The sequence below is a fragment of the Panthera onca genome, chromosome B3, assembly GCF_046562875.1.
Source record: "Panthera onca isolate mPanOnc1 chromosome B3, mPanOnc1 haplotype 2, whole genome shotgun sequence".
Taxonomy (NCBI): Eukaryota; Metazoa; Chordata; class Mammalia; order Carnivora; family Felidae; genus Panthera; species Panthera onca.
The window spans coordinates 84220625-84239870 of NC_138344.1; the positions used below are offsets into that span (position 1 = coordinate 84220625).

At 46.5% G+C, this 19246-nt stretch overlaps 2 protein-coding genes across 6 annotated transcripts in view; both read right to left on the reverse strand.

Moving 5' to 3' along the window:
* Nucleotides 1–12781, reverse strand: part of LOC145712409 (uncharacterized) — a 42352-nt gene extending 29571 nt beyond the window's left edge. For 2 of the 4 annotated variants that reach the window (XM_060619517.3, XM_060619515.3), the window contains exons 1-2: nucleotides 12171–12781; nucleotides 469–600 (exon numbers count right to left, since the gene is read on the reverse strand). In XM_060619517.3, coding sequence (XP_060475500.1) covers nucleotides 469–600; nucleotides 12171–12180 — 142 coding nt within the window. In that variant the 5' untranslated portion in view covers nucleotides 12181–12781. The remainder of the gene's footprint in view (nucleotides 1–468; nucleotides 601–12170) is intronic. The other 2 variants (XM_060619514.3, XR_009606160.3) reach the window with 2 other exon arrangements.
* Nucleotides 4665–12213, reverse strand: LOC132669551 (uncharacterized). Of its 2 annotated transcripts, XM_081795919.1 has the most exons (3): nucleotides 12100–12213; nucleotides 8508–8670; nucleotides 4695–6478 (listed from the first exon to the last, which is right to left on the reverse strand). In XM_081795919.1, the coding sequence occupies exons 2-3, from the start codon at nucleotides 8565–8567 to the stop codon at nucleotides 5879–5881; spliced, it is 660 nt and encodes a 219-aa protein (XP_081652045.1). In that variant the 5' UTR covers nucleotides 8568–8670; nucleotides 12100–12213; the 3' UTR covers nucleotides 4695–5878. The 2 variants fall into 2 exon arrangements, with proteins under 2 accessions (XP_081652046.1, XP_081652045.1); XM_081795920.1 differs by lacking the exon at nucleotides 12100–12213 and having other exon boundaries at nucleotides 4665–6478; nucleotides 8508–9775.
* Nucleotides 12782–19246: the final 6465 nt, after the last annotated feature.

The window sequence follows — 19246 nt, forward strand, 5'->3', positions numbered from 1 at the left end:
ACTGATGGCTGCTCACTCCTCCCAGCCTGGCCATGCTGATCTAGCCTGGACTCTTAGCACCTGTCATCAGGCCTTTGTTTTTGTTTTTGTTTTTGTCTTTAAGGAGCAAAATAATAATAATTTAAGAAATTTCTTTTGAGGATCTCAGTCAACACAAACTCTTTATAATTCCAGAAATAGGGGCACCTGGGTGGCTCAGTTGGTTGAGCATCCGACTTCAGCTCAGGTCATGATCTCGTGGTCTGTTAGTTTGAGCCCCGCGCTGGGCTCTGTGCTGACAGCTCAGAGCCTGGAGCCTGCTTCAGATTCTGTGTCTCCCTCTCTCTCTGCCCCTCCCTTGCTCACACTCTGCCTCTCTCTCTCTCTCTTCTTCAAAAATAAATAAACATTAAAAAAAATTTAAAATTCCAGAAATAGCCCAGATATGAGTGGCCTTATTCCCTCAAGGTGTTCGGGGCCAACTCCTACCTTCTTGGAGGAATGCAGAGAAAGGGTGAGCCCTCGGGGTGCATGGATCTCTTGGCAGCCAGCCAGGCATCTGGTCTGTCTGTGGAGGTTCAGGCTCCCTTGTGGGGACCACACGAGCATCACTCCTTTTTGCTAAGCAGTAAGACACACATAGGAGAGTATGGGCTTTAGGTTTTTGTGCCAGTTTCACTTTGTTTCTTCTGGTGTTCATTCAGTCATCTAACAGACACTTATGGAAAGCCTAGGAGCTGAGGTAACAGAAGTGAACACCTACGGGGCCTGGCTCGAAGGGGCCCTCACCTGGACTGCTGGGAAGGCTCATCTGTGCATCCCCGGTTTCCCTCCAGGACATGAAGAGCCCTCACTCTGAAAAGTGCCTACAGAGCAGTTTCAACCCCTCTGTGAATGAGTTTTGGCAAGCACACAGTTGAGTCACAGTCTTGGTGACACAGAGCACGTGGCTTTAAATTGCCCAGAAGTATGACTGGCACTCCAGCCTGTGACAGCCTCCCTACCCTGAGGGATTCTGTATGAGCCACTGTCAGCTCACAGCAAGGGATCCAAAGATAATCCTTCTTGTTTTCTAAAAGCCAGCTGTTGAGTTTCAAAGCCCGTCTGTACATGGTGAATTCCTTGAAGGCAGTTGAAATAACCACTGATTTTTTTTTTTTTTAATCACCTAAGCTAAGTGATTTTTTCTGAGAAGAGCAGATTACCCTGTGGGTCTCCCGAACTTGAGGGGAAGGCAGAGAATGTTCTTGCTTGGGAGATGAATGGTGTGATCAGGCCAGGTTCAAACAGCTTACGGGTGGCACCTCAATTCCTGACCCTGGAAGTTTACATGACCCACAGCGGATGTCTGCCTGACCCTCCCCTGAGCAGCCCCACTTCTCCTACGCAGGGCAGAGCAGAGATGGGAGAAGGCAGTGAGCAGCCATCCCGATGTCCACCAAGCAGGCTAGAAGCTAGGCAGCTGGTGGCTTATCAGTGACAGGCTGCGGTCTGACTCACCACCCTGTCACAGCCCTTGGTGGAGGACTGACCCACAGAGGAAATTACACAGCTCTCCGTGGCCCATGGTAGAGGCAGGGGCTTTTCCAAGTGCATCAACTGGGAAGCAGCCTTCACCCACGCCAGAAGACTTGGAGACCCCCACTGGCTTCAGGAATAGGGTAGCCTGTGCAAACGCCTCGCACAGTTCCTCACTGGCCAGCAGGACACCCAAAGCCCTGACCCATCTGTGACACGGCTGCTATGCTCACCAAGCCGGCCTTCCACATGGTTCCTCAGGCTGCAGCATCAAGTTGAGCTGCAGCCATCCGCCCAGAATCTACACTGTCCCAGGAGCTTGCTGAGGGACTCTCAGTCAGAAAAGACAGTCCTGCCGGCAGAACCAGATTCTACTCCTTTCAGGTCGCTGTGTGACTCTGGGCAACTCAATTAAACTCGCTCTATCTCAGTTTGCCTCATCTATAAAATGTGTCTAGAACACCTACCTCACACGTCTACCTCATGCAGAATACATGCAAAGGGCCTGGCACATAGTAGGTGCTCTTCAATACATGTTCCTCATTTTTTAAAAATGTTTTTTAATTTATTTTTGAGAGAGAGAGTGAGAGCATGAGTGGGGGAGGAGCAGAGAGACAGGGGAACAGAGGATCCGAAGCAGACTCCGTGCTGTCAGCATAGACCCCGAATATGGGGCTTGAACTCACAAGCCATGAGGTCATGACCTGAGCTGAAGTCAGACACTTAACTGACTGAACCACACAGGCACCCCTTCATGTTCCTTGTTCTAAACCTGCTCTGAGGCACAACTCAAATTGGCACCAGAGTTGAGCCCTGGTGTCAACTCTCAGAGTTATCGCTTTCCCTCCCCCATATCCAGTCCCCAGCTTTTCATGCAAATATGTGGCTGGAGGAAACAAGTTCCATCATCGTAATTGAGGAGTTGATTTCTCTGGGTGGTGTGAAGGATGGCCTAGCTCGAGACACCCACCCAAGGGGGCAGACCACTGAAGAGGATTCTTTTTCACCCTCTCCTTTCCTACTCTGGATCTGACACCCCAGGACCATCCTACAGGTAGCCAGATGTGGACAGAACTGGCTACCTTCTCCTAAAAGTGGGGTGGGCAGGAGGGAAGAAGTGATGGGTGGCACCCAGGCCTTGCGCCTGGAGTTAGTCCTGGGAGCTACCTCGGGGAAAACATTCAGTCCCATGAGGACTGTGACTGGTTAGGATTCTCCTGGAACCCAGAGGACAGGACTCTTCTGTACATTCTTCCAGTCCACCTGTGCTATTATCTGGGGTAAGAGCTACACTGCCATCCCCTTCCACGACGGGGGTTCCATGCTGGGATTACTGCGTACCGGTTATGCAGAGGCCTGCAAAGGTGGGCAGCCAAGGTCCTGCCTCTCCAGAAAGTACCAAAGAATAGATCAAATAGGTATGTAACAAGAAAATACCATCCAAGAATCTTCCTTCTGCCTAACCCAGTCACCCCAGAGCTCCTGCCCCCTCCTACTGTGCCTGCTGTCCCCTCAGCCTGAGGGCCCTTCTACTAGCACTCCCAGCTCTGGAGCACCTCCCCAGGGCTCCTCTTAGGGCTCCAATTCTCTCCCGGGCTGAAGTTTATCTCAACCACCAGAGGTCAAGGCCAGCTCTTGTACCTGGTCCCCTGAACTTGCACAGTGCCCAGCACATAGCAGGTACTTTGAGGCCAAATGGAGTTGTGTGTGTGTGTGTGTGTGTGTGTGTGTGTGTGTGCACATGTGCATAAAAGGAACAAATTCATTGTACATCTATTAAGTGCCAGGCCAGTGCTAGGCTTCTTCAACTGGGGTGGGGACAGGGAGAACCCTATCTCTATTTTTATTTCCCCCATTGCAGGATGCTCTGCCGTCAGGGCCCCTTACCTTCCCAGGCTCTTTCCCTTATCCACAGCTGCAGCTAAGAGCTTTAGGTTTGCAAAGGGTTTGCTTAGGTTTGCTTCACATCCAAGGCCTGGGCCGCCTTTTCCAGAAGACCCTCCTCCCAGACTCCATCCTGGGCTCTTTGGGGGCAAGATCCTTACTTCCTCCTGGAACATGGGAACCACCTGGGATGGAACAACTGCCTCCAGTGTTTCAAGAATTCACTCGGGCTAATGGTTTCCTCCCTGTAGCAGCCTGGCAGTGGGGGCAGACAGGGACTCTATATGGCTAAGGAGCTCCCCTGAGACCCCTGCACAACTATCGAGGTTGGTTTATTTTCAATCCATTTCACCCCCCAGCTGAGCTTTAAAAAGTGCAATTTGGGGGGGCGCCTGGGTGGCTCAGTGGGTTAAGCATCCAACTTCAGCTCAGGTCATGGTCTTGCGGTTCATGGGTTTGAGCCTCGCATCGGGCTCTGTGTTGACAGCTTGGAGCCTGGAGCCTGCTTCGGATTCTGTGTCTCCCTCTCTCTCTAGCCCTCCCCTGCTCACACTCTCTCTCAAAAATAAATGAACGTTAAAACTTTTTTTTAAAATAATAAAAAAAAAAGTGCAATTTGGGGTTGGAGGCACAGCAGAGACTCATGATGTCACCTCTAGGAAGAACTTTTAGTTATTTTGCATTTGGTCTTTAAAACCACCCTGCATGTGGGTTTGTGGGAAGGGCAATTATTATCTCTAATTTACAGATAGGAACCCCGAGGCCCAAAGATTAAGGTCACTCAGCTGCCACACTGAGTATCTTCTGAATCCTAACTCAGGGCCTCTTTCTACCACCAAGTGCCACAGAGGCAGGTCCAGGTGCCTGGCACTCAGGCTAGAGGAGGCAGGGCCTAGAGAGAGAGTTCTGGAGACACCTCTCCCCAGGGAACGAAGATCAGGAGACCCATGGCTCCACTTAATGGCTGGCTGGCCCTGGGTGTTGAGGAAGCCCTGAAGCCATAGTCTCAAAAACAGAGACCGTTGGGGCGCCTGGGTGGCGCAGTCGGTTAAGCGTCCGACTTCAGCCAGGTCACGATCTCACGGTCCGTGAGTTCGAGCCCCGCGTCAGGCTCTGGGCTGATGGCTCAGAGCCTGGAGCCTGTTTCCGATTCTGTGTCTCCCTCTCTCTCTGTCCCTCCCCCGTTCATGCTCTGTCTCTCTCTGTCCCAAAAATAAATAAACGTTGAAAAAAAAAAATTAAAAAAAAAAAACAGAGACCGTGAACCCCCTTTGGGCTGCCACATGATCGTAGCTGATATTGAGGTAACATGTAAATACCACTTTTCTGTGCACCAGATACCATTCAAGTACTTTCCAGAGATGGACTCATTTAATACTCACAAAACCCTAAGAGGCATTGAGATTATTCCCATTCTACAGATAAAAAGTTGGGGGCACAGAAGGGTTAAGAAACTTGTCCAGGTTTACAGGACCTAGGAAGTATCCAATAAACGTTACTTTTTGTCAACTCTTTTTCAGACTATTAGAAAACAAGACTGGCACCTAAAGGTCTGCCCAGGACCTGAGATCAAGTGGCCCCAGTCTGTTTCATCATTGCTCTGCTTACAAAGGTACTGCTTTTGCTTGGTAGGTACAATCGTGGGCGGTTTGTTGGATTTTGTAAAAAACATAATTCCTCTTAATGTTTTATGTTGTTGGGATAAGAAGTGGATTTTTATTCTTAAGTAACTTGCAGTCACTGGTGCTTTCCTTCAGCTGGGATTCCGCACAACGGTGGCCCAGAGAAGGGACAATAAGTAAGCAGCTGTAATTTCTAAGTGGTCTCGGGGTGGAAACGGTGATTCAGGGGCTTTTCTGGACAGGAGACCTGAGCATGCTGGTGACAGTGGCCACGGAGCACAAGAGCGCGCACCTGGGGCGGGTGCTAGAGACCTCAGGGGAGGAAGTATGGCTCCACGAATGGCCCCAGAACACAAAGCCAGAGAGAGGCCTGGCGTTTCAGGGGGACTCCCTTGACTCTTGAGACCTCTGGATGCAGCTAATTTTATACGGTTATCTCTAAACTGCAAAGACAAAACAAAACCACCTAGACCTGAGTTAGCAATGCATGACGGTTGTCCCTCCGGCTCCTCTCTCCCGCCCCCTTCTCTGCCCCGCGGGGACAGCAGCACAGAAGCTGGGCAGTCCAGGGCGGCTGCGGGAGGGAGAGCACTGCCGGGCGGTTCCCTGCCCCCACCCACCCCCACTCGCTGCTGCGGGCTCTTGCAGCACTCGGCCATCGCCGCCCTCTCTCCCCCGTAGGCCTCTAGGGTCGTGACCACTGCTGCGACCCCAGGCCTTGCACTGTGCCCCCACCCCGCACACCCTCCCCCTCGCCTTTCTCAAAAGTCTATTCAACTCTGCAGTGAGGCATTACCTGCTGTGCGGGTGACGGTTACACCAGTGATGTGCACAACAGATATTTCAGACCCTCTCCTCGTATCCAGTCCTCACCCTCACAGTATCCTGTCAAAATGACCTCCACGAATGCCACCCTCCACTGGGGATGCCCAGAGCCTGGGAGATCCAAGATCGGTGCATTTAAAGGAATTGGTAGGGCTTAGAGTCTGGAAGCATGAATACATCCTGGGAGGAGGGCCCGCAGGAACACGACAGACGGATGTGACGAGCACATTCCTCCAGATGTGGAGCCTCTGGATGCACTGGGGATCAATGTGACCATCTGGGATCCCACCGAGACTTCCTCCATGCCAGCCGCGCGCGGCGCACGCTGGGGCGCACAGGACCCTTAAGGAGCTTCCAGGCTGTGAGCTAACCCCTTCTTTCCCACAACAGCTCCACGGAGGAGCAGCGAGGGGGGGATGACACCTCCCGGCTCTTGCGTCAGCCTGTTTGAGCCGCACGGAAACCACGCCCAGCGCTCTAAAGAACCAGTGAGGCCTGGAGGTTCGGGCATTTCGGGAGATGCTGGCCTGCCCTGCTCCCGGGATGCGGAAAGCCTGTGAGCCTTGGGAGAAACAGGAAGCGTTCACGTACAGGTCCGCCCTTGGCACTCTTCGTTTTTTCCAGGTCCAGAGAGCAATATGAAATGTATCCTGTTACGGTAACATACATGAGTCAGCTGAATCCTGTTGGGGCTTCTTCCCCAGGTGCCCAGATTTATGGTTGGGGTGGGGGCAGGGCCTGGAGCGCAAAGGATCCTGGACATAGCAAGCCAGAAGAGAGGTTGGGGAGCTTCTGGCCAACTTCCTAACCACCCTGATTTCACAGACAAGGAAGGGCCTGGGTTGCAGAGCCGGGCTAGAACCCAGGAATCCAAAAGCCTGGAACTGCACCTTTCCCGCCAACCCTGCTCTCCTGTGGCACTAAGCTGTCTTCTGAGCAGCTTTTCTAAACCCTTTGCCAAAGGCCTAGAGGCTCAGGTGAAAGATACTTTGTTGAAACCTGGTTGTTCAGATGCTGGGAGGGATGATCCTGGCAAATTAGAGAAAAGTAAATGCTGCTTTCCAAAGCTTTTCCTGATGACCCTTATTGGAGTTACCGTTCCCTTTCCTTCCCTGAAATCCTCTGTTTCTCTGGATCTCCCCAAGTCGACTGTAAACATTAACATTCATCTATATCAATCCACCTTTTCCATGTAATGTCAGTGCTCTTTCCTCCTGCACAGTACACAGATTCCTAGGCAATTTTCCACTTCCCCATTCATGTCCTACCTGAGCAGTGTGTGTTCAATTTGGATAAACAGCCACTCTAGAACAGAAGCCACAGACATCCAAGGACTGAGGTTGAAGAAGGTCTGAGTGCTAATGCCTAGGCCATCCCAGCTGGGACAAGGCCTTCTACAGTCCAAGCAGGGGTGAGGATGGGGGTTGGGGCCAGATTAACAGGAACCGATTGAGATTGTTCTCTGGAGCAGAGCAGATAAAAAGACTTCCTATTCTCCCCACCTTACAATTAATATTCATGGTTGTATTATTGAGAGCTTACCATGGCATTTGGATTTCTCCTTTTAACTCTATGGATAGGAACTACCAAACCCCCCAATTTAAAGATGAGAACACCAAGGCACAGAAAGGTTGAATGATGTTCTCAAAACCTCATGGTTGACAAGTGGTAAGGCCAGGAGGCCACCATTATCCACTATGTTCTACTGCCCCCCTCCCGCTGCAAGTGATTCTGTGGTGGCCTCCCTGCCCTTGATGGGATGTTGAGGGGTCCTCTGAGCAGAGAGTCACTAAGGCTGCTCAGGCACGCGGAGTTCCAAGATCAGGGAACTTAATTCTTTTTTATGTCACCAACAGGACTCCAATAGTTCCATGACTATTCCTCTGAGCTGTGAAACATCCTTGCCCGGCCTCCACCCCTGGGTGCCCAATGGGTCTCTGAGGCAACAAGTGAGCATGGAGAGGACCCGTGGGGAATGGGTTCAGCCTGACCCTAGCCCCAGTCCCGGTGCTGCCTGCTGGAGGATGGGTCGTAGAACCCTCACCAGAGAGCTGGTTATTCGAACAGACTGAAACAATAAGGCTGGAAACCAAGCCAAAATGCCAGGCTAAGAAGCCAGAAAAAATAGGAAAGGTGCCTCCCCTTATCAAGATCACAGAGGTCTTGTTCACTAAGCAGCTAGAACAAAAGGTTCCAATCAGAACTCAAAGTTGTTGTTGAAGGAGACCATTTGGGAGGAAAATCAACACTGTGTGGCTGGTCCACTCCTTTCCCAGGACAGGGTCTCAGCAATCTTTCCTGCATCTGTGAATGGAGATTTCAGCAAACAGAAAGGCATGTCCGGCTTCCAGTTTCCTGACCCTGACACAGTCCTCGCTGTCAACACCAGTGGCTTTCTACCTTCTGTGACATTTACTGGGCTATTCATTGTACTACTTTCTTAATCAAGGAAAAATGAAGTAAAAAATCTTGGGAAATATAGGAAGCTCATTGCAGGAATACCTCAGAAAGGTGACTCAGTACTTCTTCATTTCACAAAGGGAACCAGAAGTTTCGCAAGAACGTTGTTGTTCCCTCTAACTAAGTGGATTGAACCAGGATTTCCTGACTCCTGAACTTTTTGCTGATGGCCCTGGGCTCAGTTACAAGATTCGTGATTGGCAGCAATAGCACGCTCACCTTTTCAGAAACAGTTGAGTCTGGAATGGCTGAGTGACCTGATGTGCTTCTGCAGAGCATCCTAGACTAGTTCAGCCCTGGTGGTAGCCAGGGCGTTCTTCTGGAACACTGGGAAATGTTGAACTATGAGTCCAAGAAGCAACGTTGCCAACAGAAAATTTGCCTATGAATAAGACATGAAATCACATTCAAAAGCAGATGCCTCCCAAAAGCTTTCACTCACAGTATGCTCAATGGTTTCTGATTTTTTCATTAATGTCCATTTCCTCTTATAAATGTATTTTGTAAATGTATGTAGACATTTACTATAATTAGTCAAGAAACTGGAAGGATGGAGGTAAAATTTTTTTGTTTTACTAGTTGCTTATTTTGCAAAATTACTTAAGTTGTTTATTTTTTAAAAAATACTTTCCCAGAAGTCATGCCCTCCTTACCAATGCTATAATCTTCCTAATTTTGCACAAACTTCACATATAATGTATTTTAGCCAGCAAGCATTCAGTTAACTTTAGAACATCCCAATTGACATCTCACATCATGTCATGCACTCGCTGATGGCAACCACAGCATGATTAGGCCTGAGTTGACTGGAAGAGTTGAGAGAGTTCAAGACTTATCAGTGAGTCCCAGGAAGGTCCCAGAGCCTACGGACTGAACCGACACTGCCAAAACCACAGAGGCTCAGGACTGGGCAGCATTGGGGAAGGTTCTAGTGCTGGATTACTTTTTGTTAGCATGCATATGCAGACACACATTCACATGCATACACATATACACAATCATTTTGTTTCATAGTGGAACTTCTTCCTTACTGAGAGCCACTTTTCCAAAAAAGAGGATGTCAGTTGCTTCTTCTAGAAGCCATCCTAGCCTTCTGCTGACCCCAGAACTTCTCCGACTCAGCCAGTCCCTCTCTGGGCTGGGAGTCACAAGTATTGTTCCCAAAAGCTGCCTGGCACTACTTTTCTCAAGGATTGGAAGTTCTTGAGACTAAGAGCCATGATAGACTTTTTGAAATTCCCTATAACACTCAAAGAACTATATACTTAAAAAATAACCTAATGAACACTTGGGCTATTTCCATAATTTGACTTGGGCTGTAGATAATGCTGCTATAAACATCAGGGTTCATGTATCCCTTTGAATTAGTATTTTTCAGGTAAATACCCAGTAGTGCAATTACTGGATTATAGGGTCATTCTACTTTTTAAAAATTTTTTTTAATGTTTATTTATTTTTGAGAGAAACAGAGACAGAATGTGAGTGGGTTAGGGGCAGAGAAAGAGGGATTCACAGGCTCCGAGCTGTCAGCACAGAGCCCGACGTGGGGCTCGAACTCACAAGCTGCAAGATCATGACCTGAGCCAAAGTTGGACGCTCAACCAACTGAGCCACCCAGGCACCACCCCCCCCTTTTTTTTTAATGTTTACATTCTACTTTTAATTTTTAGAGGAATCTCCATACTGTTTTCCAGAATGGCTACACCAGTTTGCATTCCCACCAACAGTGCAAGAGGGTTCCCCTTTCTCCACATCCTCACCAACACCTGTTGTTTCTTGTGTTGTTGAGTTTAGCCATTGTGACAAGTGTGAGGTGATATATCATTGTGGTTTTGATTTGCATTTCCCTGATGATGCATGATGTTGAGCATCTTTTCATGTGTCTATTGGGCATTTGTATGTCTTCTTTGGAGAAATGTCTGTTCATGTCTTCTGCCTATTTTTTAATTGGATTATTTATTTTTGGGGTGTAGAGTTTGATAAGTTCTCTGTAGATTTTGGATACTAACCCTTTATCCGATTTGTCATTTGTAAATATTTTCTCCCATTCTGTAGGTTGCCTTTTAGTTTTGTTGATTATTTCCTTCGCTGTGCAGAAGCTTATTATTTTGATAAGGTCCCAATAGTTTATTTTTGCTTTTATGTCCTTTGCAGTAGGAGACATGTCTAGAAAGAAGTTGCTATGGCTGATGTCAAAGAAGTTACTGCCTGTGCTCTCCTCTAAGATTTTTATGGTTTCAGGTCTCACATTTAGGTCTTTAATCCATTAAATTTTTTTTAATTTATTTAATTTTTTAATAACCTCTGCACCTAACTTGGGGCTTGAATTCATGACCTTGAGGTGAAGAGTAGCATGTTCCACCAACTGAGCCAGCTAGGCACCCCATTTTGAATTTATTTTTGTGTATAGTGTAACAAAGTGGTCTAGTTTCATTCTTTTGCATGTTGCAAAATGTTGGTTTTCCCATCACCATTTGTTGAAGAGACTTTTGTTTCCGTTGGATATTCTTTCTCTCTTTGTTGAAGATTAATTGACCACATAGTTGTGGGTTCATTTTCTGGGTTTTCTATTCTATTTCTTTGATCTCTTTGTCTGTTTTTGCACCGGTACCATATTGTCCTGATGACTACAGCTTTGTAATATAACTTGAATTCCAGAATTGTAATGCCTCCAGTTTTGCTCTTCCTTTTCAAGGGTGCTTTGACTATTTGGGTTCTTCTGTGGTTCCATACAAATTTTAAGTTTGTTTGTTCTAACTCTGTGAAAAATACTATTGGTATTTTGATAGGGATTGCATTAAGTGAATGGATAAAGAAGATGTGGTAGATATACATACGATGGTATATTCCTCAGCCATAAAAAAGAATTAAATCTTACCATTGGATTGAGCTACAGAGTATTATGCTAAGCAAAATAAGTCAGAGAAAGACAAATACCATATGATTTCACTCATATGTGGAATTTAAGAAATAAAACGGATGCGCAAAGGGGCAGAAAAGAGAGAGAAAGGCAAACCAAGAAACAGACTCTTAATTACAGAGAACAAATTGATGGTTACCAGAGGGGAGGTGGGTGAGAGTACGGGTTAAATAGGTGATGGGGATTAAGGATTGTACTTATTGTGATGAGCAATGGATGGAAGTATGGAAGTGTGGAGTCACTCTTTTGTACACTTGAAACTAATATTAGGCTGTGTGTTAACTAACTGCAATTTAAATCAAAACTTAAAAAAAAGGAACCTAATGAACAGCACTTTCTATAATTTTTAAATGTTTTTTATTAATCTATTTTTGAGAGAGAGAGCACAAGCAGGGAAGGGGCAGAGAGAGAGAGAGAGGGAGACAGAATCCGAAGCAGGCTCTGGGCTCCAAGCTTTTGGCACAGAGCCCAACACAGGGCTCGAACTCACGAACTGTGAGATCATGACCTGAGCTGAGGTCAGACGCTTAATCGACTGAGCCATCCAGGTGCCCCATTTTCTATAATTTCAAAGTGGCTTTTAGTACTGGTTTGAGAGAGAGAAAGAGCATGAGTGGGGGACAGGGACAGAGAGAGAGAGGGAAAGAGAGAAAAATCTTAGGCTCCACGCTCATCGTGAAGCCTGACATGGGGCTCTATCCCATGACCCTGGGATCATGACCTGAGCCAAAATCAAGAATCAGATGCTAAACCAACAGAGCCACGCAGGCACCCCTGTATTTTACTTTCTCACTTAACATACTACAGTATATACTGCATGTACATTTCCATGTATTTCAGCTATCTGTTACTGTTTAACAAACTACCCCAAATTTAGTGGCTTAAAACTACCTTGATTTATTATTTTTCAAGATCCTGTGGGTTGGTTGGGAGATTCTTCTGCTCCACATGGTGTTACTCACGTGGCTGCATTCAGCTGGGGGCTCAACTGGGCACCTCTGTTCTTCTCCATGAGCTGTCTCATTCTCCCAGGCATCTCCACACTCCCACTGGCTAGCCAGGACTTCCTTAAAGCATGCAGCTGGATTCTAAGAGGGAGTATGCCGAGCAGACAAACCTAAAACACAAGCGCTTATCAAGGCTGTTCATGTATTATGCCTCCTTAAAGTCCCATTGGCCAAAGCCAGACACATGGCCAAGGCCAGGGATGATGTGGGAGGGACTACACAAGGACAAGGATTCCAGGAAGCTTGCTTCCTGGGAGGGCACAGTCTACCACAATGTAGCAGTCTGCCGCAACATCCTTCTTTTCCAGAGGACCGCGAATAGTTATGGATTTGATGATGTCGGGTCCAATCACTTGTGAGCAAACCTGATGTCAGGATTGTGATTTTGCAAGGACAGTGTTAGAATTGTGTCTCCAGGCCAGTGCTGAAGTGAGAATTACTTACTGGTGAATGAGCCTGGCTGTCTGTGCAGCACCTGACTTGTCAAAGTTTAGATGGCATCCACTCACCTTGACTACTGGGTAGTTCTCCTAAAGTGTGGGATGGGGGCAGTGGGATTCAACACTTTCTCCTTGTGGAAAAAAAGAAAGGACATCATGTGAGAGATCAAACTAGTGATGGTTGAGGGCACTTGGGTGGCGCAGTCGGTTGAGCATCAACCCTTGATTTCTGCTCAGGTCATGATCTCATGGTCTGTGAGATGGAACCCTGTGGAGCCTTCTAGGGTTTCTCTCTCTTGTCTCTTTCTGCCCCACCCCCCACTTCTGCTCCCACTGTCTCTCAAGAAGAACCCAAGACCCAGAAAATGACTACTAGTGATGGTTGAAAAGATGGAAGAATAAGCAAGAGACGCACAAGGAGTCTCTGTGAAGACACGGCCCAGCAGGTGAGCAGATGGATGTTTCCTTATGTACGTATTTGGAGATTAACAAAGTTCTTGAAACATATCCATTGCAAATGTCAGGCAGCTGCTGTGTTAATGTAATAAATCTTTTGCTGATATTAATAGAATTTAAATTTAAAGGGAAAACAATTCATTCAGGGGCACCCTTCCCAACTCCAGATCCCCTTTCTGAATACCTTTCAAGAAAGGGACAGACAGCCAGGGGCCACCCCTGCCCAGCTGCAATCAGTAATTTACTCACAACCCTACCACTTGTGTCTTTTTCCCAGGCTATGGTCATTTTCTTGCCTGATTATATGTAAGTGTAAACATAGAGTAGGTACATTTTGTATTCTTTTTAAAATTCAGGGGCGCCCTGGTGGCTCAGTTGGTTAAGTGTCTGACTTTGGTTCACAGTTTGTAAGTTCAAGCCCCGCATTATCGGGCTCTGTACTGATAGCTCAGAGCCTGGAGCCTCCTTCGGATTCTGTGTCTCCCTTTCTCTCTGCTCCACCCCACTCACACTTTCTCTCTCTCTCTCTCAAAAATAAACATTTAAAGATATTAAAATTCATCACACATACCTTTCTTTCTCCTATTCCGTGTCATGGTGTGTTTAACTCTTCCTCTGGAGTAGGTATCTAAACTTTCTACACTGTTTCTATTATAAATAGTGCTGCCATGAACATCTGGGAAAATCTTTCATTTTGAATTATTTTCTTGGAAGTGTACTTCTAAAGTGGGTCAGAGAATATAAATATAGCTCTTGTTGCCTATTTCCAAACTGACCCTATACTTACCTCACCAAAATAAATTCCATATGGAATGAAGTTAGATATTTAAAAAAAAAAAAAAAAAAGAGCAAAAACCCCACAAAATTTAAAGGAAAGCAAAAGGAAATAAGTAATATAACCATTGGAGATGAGAGGACTTTCAGAATTTAAAAGAGAAATAATCAGGGTGCCTGGATGGCTCAGTCAATTGAGTATCCAACTCTTGATTTCAGCTCAGGTCATGATCCCAGAGTTGTGGGATTAAGCCCCACATGGAGCTCTGTGCTGAGTGTGGAGTCTGCTTGAGATTCTCTCTCCCTCCCACCTTTGCCCCTCCCCCTAGTTCGCACACATTCTCTCCTTCTCTTTCGCTCTTAAAAAAAATAAAAATAAAAATAAAAAGATTGATAAGGGCGCCTAGGTGGCTCAGTCGGTTAAGCAAGCATCTGACTTCAGCTCAGGCCATGATCTCACTGCTTGTGAGTTCGAGCCCCACATCGGGCTCTGGCTGACAGCTCAGAGCCTGGATCCTGTTTCTGATTCTGTGTCTCCGTCTCTGTCTGCCCCTCTCCTGTTCATGCTCTGTCTCTTTCGGTCAAAAATAAATAAACTTAAAAAAAATTTTTACAAAGATTGATAGATTTGATTTAAAAATATTTTAAGCCACACCAAACTGAGATGAGTAAAGATTATTTCCTGTGGCAAGGAAGGAAATACCTCTAGGCTCGCCTATGGCCTCTGCATCCCAATAAAATGTAGACAGTGAAATCCTTTCCCAGGAATAGCACAGAAGTAGCATGTACCTTGTGGGAGAAAATATACTCAGAAAACAGCATTAGAAAACACATGGTATGCCTGAGATTTAATACCATGGCTAAACATTTCAACTAAGTCCAATACTATGATTATAAACTTTTTAAAAACTAAAAGAAAATCTGGTGAAAGATATTGATAGGCAAGGTGACAAAGTGTTAAAACTCTTACCGTATATTAAATGGGAAAGAAAAATAATATAATTCCAAGATAAAGAATATGAGTAGACAAATCACAAAAGAAAAATACAATTGATTACTAACCAATTGAAAAGGTATAACAATCAAATATTTGCATTTAGTTTTTTTTCCATCTTAGAGAAAGCACACGAGCAGGGGGGAGAGGGCCAGAGGAGCTCAGCATGGAGACTGACTGTGGGGCTCAATCCCATGACCCTGGCTGAGATCATGACCTAAGCCAAAATGTAGTCTGATGCTCAACTGACTGAGTCACCAGGCACCCTCAAATATTTGCATTTAAAATAGGGTATATTTCCCATCTATCAAATGAGCTGACTTTAAAAATGTATAATATCCAGGGTTAGAAAAAGTACTATTGTAGAAGTGTTCTTACTAATACCCTGCTGGGAGACTGGGGCTTGCTCCCAGAAAGTGCACAGATTTAGCAATGTTGTAAGGAGCCTTAGTAAGCCCATCCATGCCCTTTGGCCCAGTCAATACATGCTCTTATGAAATTCCACCCCAAAGTATCACCTTAAATACATAAGAAGCTCTGTATTCAACATTCTTTCCAGTACTAAAAAAAAAAAAAAAAAAAAAAAGTGGAAATTAAGTATCTAATATTAGAGAAGTGACTTGGTAAATTGCAGTATTTACTTGTTAGATTTTATGCAACCATTAAGACTTACTATTTAAATAACTTATATAATATGAAAACTGCTTACATTATGTTACTTTTTAAAATAGATTATGAAAGTATATATACACAACTCTATAAAGAAAAAAATGGCATAAAATCAGGAAAGAAATGGGGCGCCTGGGTGGCTCAGTCAGTTAAGCGTCCAACTTTGGCTCAGGTCATGATCTCACAGTCTGTGAGTTGGAGCCCTGCATCGGGCTCAGTGCTGACAGCTCAGAGCCTGGATCCTGTTTCAGATTCTGTGTCTTCCTCTCTCTCTGACCCTCCCCCGTTCATGCTCTGTCTCTCTCTGTCCCCAAAATAAACAAACGTTAAAATTTTTTTTTTTTTAAAATCAGGGAAGAAATAATTCAAAATAGTAATTTGAGAGCTACTCTGCAGCTGAGTTTGTTGGGTAAGGAAAGTCTTGTTGAGTTGAATTTTTTCTTCTTTCTTTCCTCCTTCCTTCCTTTCTTTTTCTTTCTTTCTTTCTTTCTTTCTTTCTTTCTTTCTTTCTTTCTTTCTTTCTTAAGAAACATGCATTTCCTTTATAATGAAAAAGAACTAAATGTATAAAAGGAAGACACCGTGAGCCCTCCCTTTCTGATGGCTGGGATTAGGTCGTCTGATTTCTTCCTGCTGGCTGAGAGGGGCCATTTATAGTCATTTGATTTTGCATTTCACAAACTTTTATTCAAATGTCCTCCAAAAGATCAGGAGAACTGAAGATGTTATATGGGAAATTAGGGGATTACAAGGAGGGGGTGCAGGAGCAGGATCCATGTGGATTTAAAGTTTAGAACTAATTGAGGCACCTGGATGGCTCAGTGGGCTGTGTGTCTGACTTCAGCTCAGGTCATGATCTCACAACTGGGCTCAGCTCGTGAGTTCAAACCCTGTGTAGGGCTCTATGCTGACAGCTCAGAGCCTGGAGCTTGCTTCAGATTCTGTGTCTCCCTCTCTCTGCCCCTCCCCCGCTCATGCTCTGTCTCTGTCTCTCAAAAATAAACATTAAAATGAATAAATAAATAAATAAAGTTTAGAACTCAGATAAAGTAGAACTTGATGGAGACAGGCAAGATGGGAAATGAAGCAGCTACCATGACTTCACATTCTCAGTAGAAATATTGAAATTAACTCGAGCCGTGTTCATATTCATATATTTATTCAAAAATAGTTATTGAGCACCTAACTGGGAATATAGAGTGGAAAAGATACAGGCCCTGCCCTCCAAGGGGGACACAAATGGTGAGAGAGAAATAGTTACAGCACAGTGTGCTGGTTGCCATGATGATGCTCAGTAAGGAAAATGAGGGCACCAAATGATGCTTGGAGCATGACGACACTGATGTAAATAAGCGTAAAATCAACACCACCAAAGACCGGTACTGAGCACTGGATATGGGTAAATAGAAGTGTATAAAAGTAAACAAAATGGATCTGGAAGCTACCCAGCAAATTCACGAAAGTGCTACCTCTACAGAGAGGGGAGAAGGGAGGGAAATGCAGCAGTGGGGTGGGTGGGGGGAGGTGGGGGCAGCTAAAAAGGACTTTTTACAAATTATGTCTCAAGTCCCCTTTCTAACTGAAAGGAAAAAAGTATTGCAAACAACTGTCATACAATGTGATATTTGGGCAGGGGGAGATGCTTTGGTTGAGATATGTACCAATGTGATAGGATGGAAGGAGGAGGGTTTAGGAATGCTAGGGAGATTGGGGAAGGGGTTCTGCGAGCTGAAGAGGAGTCTGCTAGCCTCAGCCAGACCTGGGCTGGTGGGTGGATCCAGAGGTCTTTCAGCAGAGGAACAGCAGAAGCAAGGACATACAGAATGTGGCAAGTGTGTGTGGCTGATAAGGAGGCCACACAGGCAGGACCAGATCCTTGGGACCTCATGTGCCTCCAGAAGAACTTAGCTTCATCTTGAGGATGCTGGAAGGTTTGCTTTGGGGCTATGTGAAGGTGAACTAGGGGAGGAAGTTACCCTAGGAGTCAGAGACCACCCTGAGTTGTCCTGGAAGCCCAGTGGTCAGCCCACCACTCATCCACTTGCCCAGGGGCAGGCATTCTCTGTCATTGCAGGAACCTCAAATGTACTCCCCAAAATCAAGCAACACAGGATGTTTGAGCGGCCCTTACAAGGGCAGTAGTAGTGGAGAGCAGTTTCAGGAGAGGAATAGTGTTGGTCAGAGATCTCAGCAACCTGGGGAATCAGTGGGATGGAAGCAAGGGCTAGGTGGAAGGTAGATGTCATTTTTGGGGTGTGTCCAGCACCCACAAAGAGCATTCTCACCTCCTTTGGAGGAGACTGCCTCATCCCTACTTCCCTCAACAAAAGAGAGCCAAAGAGATTTAAGGCAGCCAAATCCTCTCCACTCCACCCCCTTTCCTGCCCAGTCAGGACAGGAATGTGGCCTCCACCTGGCCAATGGACATTCTTGCCTAGGGTTTCAGATCCTGGGCAAGTGAGCTGAGGACAGTGAGTGGTTAGAGGTCATTTACACAAGCAGGTGCAGCCGGGTTGCTGCAGTCTTGGTGCACAGGCCATGACCTTCTTCTGGCTCTCTAGAGAGCTCGGTTCCTGACTTTCCTGAGCCTGGTCTTCCCAATCTCTTGTCTATTCTGTGAGCTCTCCACTCCCTGTGGGCTTCCACCAACTTCCCCTTTGCTTAAAACCTGCTGGGGCTGGCTTACAGATTATGGATGCAAGCATCAGCCTGAGTCAAGCACTCATCTGATAGTAATGGGGAGTCAGCCAGAGTATCCCACACTCTTCTCTTCACAATATATCTTGTTCTTAATTCATCCCCCATCCCTTCCGTCTGGGCAACTGCAACTGCTTCCTAACTGTTTTCCCTTATAGCTCACTCTGCGTCCTTAGCTCTGCTAAGTGTCACTGGAGCCCTTTATCCTGTCACTTCTCTGCTCAAGAACCTAGTGTGGGTCAAGTCTAGACATCCATACACTCCTTTAATCTGGTACCGCTCCCGCCATCTGACCATAGAAGCCCTGTGTGTACTCCTTGAATGGCTCCAACTGGACACCCACCTTGGCACTTCCCTTGTTGGAAAGCCTGTCCCTTCTTGTCTGTCCAAACTCTGGCAAGAATTTGGCTCTCTGGGTCTGGTTCAGGGTTTCTAGGAACTTGTCTTGGTTTGGGGCATCACTGACCCTCCCTGCAGGCTGCTGCTGTCCTCTGTAGAAGGCCTGGGATGGGTCAGGTGGCTGTTGATGGTTCCTCCCAGTTTCCCAGTCGAACAAATTCCATGCAAAGCCCCCTCCCCACGCTGTTGTTCGCCCCTTTCTTTCATGAGGCCCCAGCCCTGGAAGAGGTCATGGAGGGGCCATCCAAAGGTCTCCCTTTCTCTCCCTTCTTCCTTCATCATTACAGTCCTATGAACTGGGTGGGTGCAGTTGGTCTTGCCCTGTTGCACCCCAGAAAAAAGGAGACACATATGGTCCACAAAGGCACAGAGCCCACTGTTGGCCCCAGTCACACGGACCGCAGCCTGACTGGTGTGCAGAGTCTGGGAGTCGGTAATGCTGTAGTCTACAGGACTCTCCCCGGTGGGTGCTGCTGCCCGGGCCACCGCCAACCCTGCGTCATGCTCCGTATGACTTTCTAACCATTTTCCGCATTGGGGCCTTTCCTGAAACCAAACCCTCTGCCAGCACAGACCTCTTGTGAGGTGAGCGCCTACTAGGC

Excerpts from the sequence above, each read along its gene's own strand:
- LOC132669551 (XM_081795920.1), bottom strand. The coding sequence starts at position 8,567 with ATGCTCTGCAGAAGCACATCAGGTCACTCAGCCATTCCAGACTCAACT. Across the intron at positions 6,479-8,507 it reads ACTCAACTGTTTCTGAAAAG|GATACATTTCATATTGCTCT; the intron begins GTGAGCGTGCTA and ends TTACCGTAACAG.